This window comes from Crocodylus porosus, unplaced genomic scaffold, assembly GCF_001723895.1.
Source record: "Crocodylus porosus isolate Cpor-Errol unplaced genomic scaffold, CroPor_comp1, whole genome shotgun sequence".
Taxonomy (NCBI): Eukaryota; Metazoa; Chordata; order Crocodylia; family Crocodylidae; genus Crocodylus; species Crocodylus porosus.
This window is the reverse complement of record NW_017728931.1, coordinates 46,994,701-47,000,645: the sequence shown is the minus strand read 5'-3', so window position 1 is coordinate 47,000,645 and position 5,945 is coordinate 46,994,701. Positions and strand designations below refer to the sequence as shown.

The 5,945-nt window shown below is 37.2% G+C and overlaps 1 protein-coding gene across 2 annotated transcripts in view; it reads right to left on the bottom strand.

Moving 5' to 3' along the window:
* Window positions 1–340: 340 nt before the first annotated feature.
* Window positions 341–5,945, bottom strand: part of TCP11L2 (t-complex 11 like 2) — a 27,682-nt gene continuing 22,077 nt past the window's right edge. For both annotated transcript variants that reach the window (XM_019544785.1, XM_019544786.1), the window contains exons 10-11: window positions 4,230–4,402; window positions 341–3,533 (exon numbers count right to left, since the gene is read on the bottom strand). In XM_019544785.1, the coding sequence (XP_019400330.1) occupies window positions 3,289–3,533; window positions 4,230–4,402 (418 nt within the window). In that variant the 3' untranslated portion in view covers window positions 341–3,288. The remainder of the gene's footprint in view (window positions 3,534–4,229; window positions 4,403–5,945) is intronic.

Genomic DNA, 5,945 nt, shown 5'->3' with positions numbered 1-5,945 from the left:
GTTGTGAGGTTTGTGTAAATTATTTGAGGCTCGTTTCAAGCCATGAACTTCAGTAAACCAAAATAGGCCAAGGAATAAAATAGATAAAACACAAACAAACAAACAAACAAAACCCCATCTGTTCTGCTGCCAACACTCCTCCACTAAGATAAGCGATTTCAAAACAACAGCTGTTTTCTTATTTGTAGACTTCATTTTTGGGTTTATCCCTTTCCTTTAGATGCATCAGCATGTGTTCTCTATGCTAGGAGAGACATGGGTGGGGGAAGAAGAGTTTTGTAATCAATTTCTCAGACATTTAACAGAAACAGTGCACATGAATGACTGCTCACGAAAGTGCTAGCACAAACAGAATTTAATGCATACAAAATCTTACAAATATTTGTCATCTAATAAAGCTGTTACATAACATTTGTCTTATTTTCACCAAGACAAATTCAGAGTGGAAGCAAATATAATTAAGCCATGTTAGCAAAAATGGCATGCAACAGATGAAAGGTCAGATACGAGGTCCGTGTCCAAAGTATTAAACATCAATAATTACAATACATGAAGTATTTGCTTTAACTTATGCCAAGCTATAAAAATGCCCCTTTCAAATCACTTCAGTGGTTACAAAATGTTTTGTCAATCCTCATTGTATAGTGGGAGTTACAGTACAAAAGCTTCCCCAGGTAGTTTAGAATCCTGTAATTTGAAACATATTTCAACTGATATTGCCACAAGAGATTTTTCTTATTTACACTAGAAAAGTTAGTAAGAAAATATTATGATAAAAATTTGTCTTATAAATATTTATAGCTTTCTTTAGGACCAAAGGTCAACTTTAAAATAGTTTATAATAAATATCCTGTTTGATTTCCTAAATTTAGAATTCCTCATTAGCTTTTTCAGTATTCATTCTTCTCTTAAAGCTTGTTAAGTCTCATTCATCAAGACAATTATATGTTACTTCACTGGCATGCTTGTTGCACTCAAAGGATATGGACACGTGAAGTAGTTCCCAGGCAGTAAAAACAGCCTAGGATTTACTATGCAACAGCTCCCTGTATGCATGTTTCTTCCTATGGTTTAGCTTTCATTTGCAATAGGTAAGAGCAGGCATGTGAGCAGTTACCATACAGCATCTGATGCTTGGTATATTTCCCTTCTCCTCCTGCCTTTTTGAATTCCAGATCTCAAGTTTAGATGCATATTTCTTCAGGGCTCCTTTCAAATTTCAGGTTTCTCAAACTTCCATCAATAGATTTACCTAAATTATATGCTTATCTATTTTGTGCAACATCTTGGACAAGGCATACAGCTGAAGGCAAGTGGAGGAGGCATCTCTTTTTAAAAAGGCTGTTTTCAGCACTTCTGCTCTTACTTTAACCTACATGTAATCTCCAAGGAAGAGGAGGGATGGAAAGTTCCTGCTTTGTCTTTTGTGGGAAAGCCAGCCTCAGTTTGAGAAACACATCCCTAAAATACAATTTCCTTGTTAAAAAGAATTTACATAACTTTTGTAAAAGCTGATTTGACTATATAACCACAGTGCTCTTAATGCCCAATCATTTTTCAACTTTCATGACAGACATACAAGATGTACTATAAAAATCTGTGCGCATAGCACACGGGCAAAGATTTTAAGTGACAATATACTGTTGCACAATAAAACAGTAAAAACAGAAAAAAACCTAAGTTTGTACCAGCTGAAAGTTTCTATTTTTTTACATTTAAAAAGGGGGACCAATATACTATATAAAGTTTAAAATACTATCCATTATAAATCCTGTAATGATATATTCTTGAGTTAGCTATGATTCAATCTGCTAAAGACCATTTTACACTAAACATTTAAGCATTACAATATCCAATACATTTGAAATATTATTTAAAATATATTTGCAATATCTAAACTTTTAGACACCCCTACACCACAGGTCTTAATCCTATTTCATTCCTTCATACAAGACTCCCATGGTCTTCAATGGAAGTTATGCATTGGGATAGGCCCTGAAGTCCATTTGCAACAACAGAAGTATTTCCATTGTTTCAAGTAGTCTTTTGACTGTCTGCTGGCAGGCTGTGGGATTCATCTAAAAACCGTGATGTTAGTCCCTTCTGGTTTAAGTTTTCAAAAGTGACAAGCAATTTTGGATTCCTCATTCAAGATCTAAAACCTGAAGTACTCAAAAAAAAAACCCACAACCCCTCCCACCACACACACACACTTTTTTGAAAATGTATGACCCAATCCAGCACAACACTTATCCAGCTGCTTTAAGCTATTCTACTGAGCTCCAACAACTTGTATACTTAAAAACACTTGAGGTCAGAAGCTTGTAAGGCCCCCCAACTCACAGGCGATTAGTATCCCATAACGAAGACTGAGGTCCTATTCAAAACATCAAAACTAAGTTAGGCCTCCACCTGTTTAAAATAAAGGACAATATTAGCCTTTATTATAGACAACAAAATGCTGCTAAAAATCACACACAAAAATATTTTTGCAAGGCCTTTACCTTTAATGCCTAGATTATAGCTGACAAATTCTGGATGTTTTCCTTTTACAGAAATAGTATTCACTTTGTGTAACTGCTACATTTAAAACAGCTTATAGTAATACTGGCATTTCTGAAAGCAAAAGCAAGCCAAATTCTCATCTTAAGAACTGTAACAGTACCAAGATTTAGCCTGATGCAAATTACTTTGTTCCAAGTTCAGTTACACCATGTTCTCTTATCTCAGTGTTTTCAAGAACTGATTCATATTCATCTGCATAGTGTGCCATACGTAATAAAGCAATGAAAGTAAATGTGTACTGTGTCATCTCATAATTGCACCAGTACATGTAACATACCGTTTTTAAAAACAAAACAAAAACCCAAAACAAACCAAAAGCAAAAACACACTATTAAGAATCCTGTCAATTAGACCAATAGTAGCAAAGAAAACCACCCCCCAACCCCCCAGCAGATATTCAGTCAAATCCTCTACACTGAAAGTCAAAAAAGGTTTGTTTTGGAAGATGAAACTTGATGGTAGTTGGTACAATAAATGTTACAATCTATTACAAATAGATGCAGTCTATTAAAAAATATATGTATACGTATCAAATTAATTTCCAATGAATTTGGAAAAACTTTACCTGTATACACCTAACAGGATTTTGTTCTCCTTTTGATATACATCTCTCTTTAAAAGTCACCAGCACAAATTATGTGCACTAGAGAGAGGTCACAATATCTTTATTATAAATACGGCGAAGGGAAAGCGACTGGTTACCATATCAAGTCAAAGTATTTTTCAATTAGTAGATGCTTCGGTTTCTACTTTTCCCATTGGTGCTTCACAGAAAAGCAACTTTCGGAGAATATTTGCATAGAATGGCCCATAAACTTGCTTATTAAAATTTACAATGTTTGTGTACTGGGATCCAATAGACTCGATCTCTGTTTGAATCACAGAAAGGCCTCCTGGTATAGACGGCATACATTTGTGAGGAACAGGAAGAGTAAGTAAGCTCTTCAGGTACAGCTGAATTCGTTTATCTGAAAAAGATAAGCATGTTCACAACATAAAATATAGACATGAAAACCTAAAATGTAGTGCCATAACTGCCTTACAAAACGTTCTGTATGGGTACGCACAAACACACACAGAGCCCTGTATCTCCTCTTTAACTGATCCCCAAGGCTAAAAATTTAGAAAAAAAAAGTGTCACTCCTTCTCGCCCCCATCTGTGGAAAGAACCGTTACAACATACTTTTTATTACTCATTCTCAAGTGGACTGCAAAGCTAATGTGATGACTAAATTAATCCTGGGTTATGAGGAAAGATCCTTAGCTGGTGTGTACCAGGTATCAATAACATGCAACCCCCCTCCCACCCTCCCTGGAAAAAAATTTCTTTCCAAAATCCTAGCATTCACTTCTTCGTTTGTTCTGGGATGTCCTTAAGCATTGCAAGCACTTTGCTTATATTTCTGAAAAGTCTTTCCAACTTTGATTTCCAACCTGCAAATTTCCAGATGATTGTCTTTTTTAATTAGAGACAATTACATTATTTTTCTTACCTCAAGTTATGTACTGAATCAGTTTAAAAAGAAAAAAGACTTTTTTTTGCTTCTATAGTTTAGGTGAAGACAATGTTTAACTTTCAGAACATTTTGTAATTCAGCAGGCAATTAACCAAACCTAAAAAAAATGTATACAGATGCATATAAGAGAATTTCTGTTATACAAACCAATCAAGGAGCTGATGGGATTTTCTTCCTGAGTGATGCTACAGATTTGACCCACTAGGTTATTCTGCATTTCTGTATTTAGTGTGGGGAAGTCTCTCTCAGTTAGGGACCTGTTTACTTCAATGCAAATCTGCATACCAATACCATTCAAAGACTCCTTCAAATTAAATGTTCTGGAGAAAGAAAAAAGGGTGTTTTAGTTCTATCAGATTTGTAACATTTGTTACAAAGCTATTTTGACTCCGTCCTCACTTCCCACAAACCTTTTTCTTTGGTAATTTTAATTAAAAGTTGCCTTTTCCAATAAAAGAAGATACCCAGAAAGATTTTTGTAAACTTGCTTACCAGCTTTTACAGATAGGAAACGCAACCAGAACTCCCATTAGTAGGGATGCAGATCAAAAAGGCTTTTTTAACAGATTCCTTGTTTGAATGGCTTCAAAATAACTAATTCACATGCTGGACTTTAAGCATATGCATAAACTCTGTCCTGGATATGGACTATAGTATTTAAAATATACTTAAACAGAACCTGGATGCACTGTTCAGATTATCCTATGACTGACAGTCATTACAACAGTCAGTTCTCAGATGATGTGTTTTATCAGTAGGGCTCTATCCAACTCGAGGAGGCAGGTGGCTGATTTTGTGGGCAGATCATGGGGCCAGTGGCCATTTTCATGGGCTTATTATGGTGCCCCCCCCTCCTCCACACATCTCTGATTGGCTAAGGGACCAAGTGGCCTCTTCTCCTGTCTCTGATTGGTTGAGGGCTGCCCATCATCCAGCCCTTCTGTTTGCCACTGATTGGCTACAAGGCCTGTCTGACCTGTGGCCCTGCCCCTTGCCACTAATTGGCAGAGAGGGGTGGGGCCACATGACAGGCAGCCCTCTCTGCCAATCAATGGCAAGGGGTTGGAGCAGCAGCCATCTTGCCTGCTCCACTTCATGCAAGCAGCCCTCCTCCCCATTCAGTGGGCTGCATAGCTGGGCTTCAGCAGCCATGAGGTTCCCTCTGCACCAGGAAGCTCGCATGGCTGGGACCCACATCAGCTGACAGGGCTCCCAGCTGCAGGGGCGTACCCCATAACTCAGACTCCCAGCCTGACCACACATTCAGTTAATGGCATGATAGGAACCAGCAACAGTTATTATACCTTTTTTTTTAAATAATTAATTTTGTGGTTTATTCCTTGTTTTATCATGTCATCAACTGTATTAACGTGACTGGGTAGCAACTTAAGATACGATTAACTGGTTAATCATGTCTTAAGTTTAGTGCCTTAAGGACACATTACATTTAAGGACAGTGTCTCAACGCATGTGCACCCCCGCTCCGCAGTTCGTAGTGAAGTGGCAGCTTCAGCCAAGTTGCCAGGGACTGGATGAATATTACAGACTACCTAGATCAGAGGGTGACAACATAGGACCCACAGAGGGAGTGTGTGGAGGGGCAGCATTCAGCAGTTGGTGGGGGGCATTTAAGTTAGGGGTGGGCAATTATTTCCACTGGAGGGCCACTCAATAAGTTTTAGTGAGCTGTCGAGGGCCACACAAAATATTCCAGAAGATATCATTTTAACAAAGTATAGTTAAAAAACAAATCATATACTTAAAAAAAAAAATCTACTATAACATATTTTAACATTATTTCAAAAAATAATTTCTGCCCTGACTTGTTTTTCTGAATAGTGTATATAAAGACAATTGTATAAT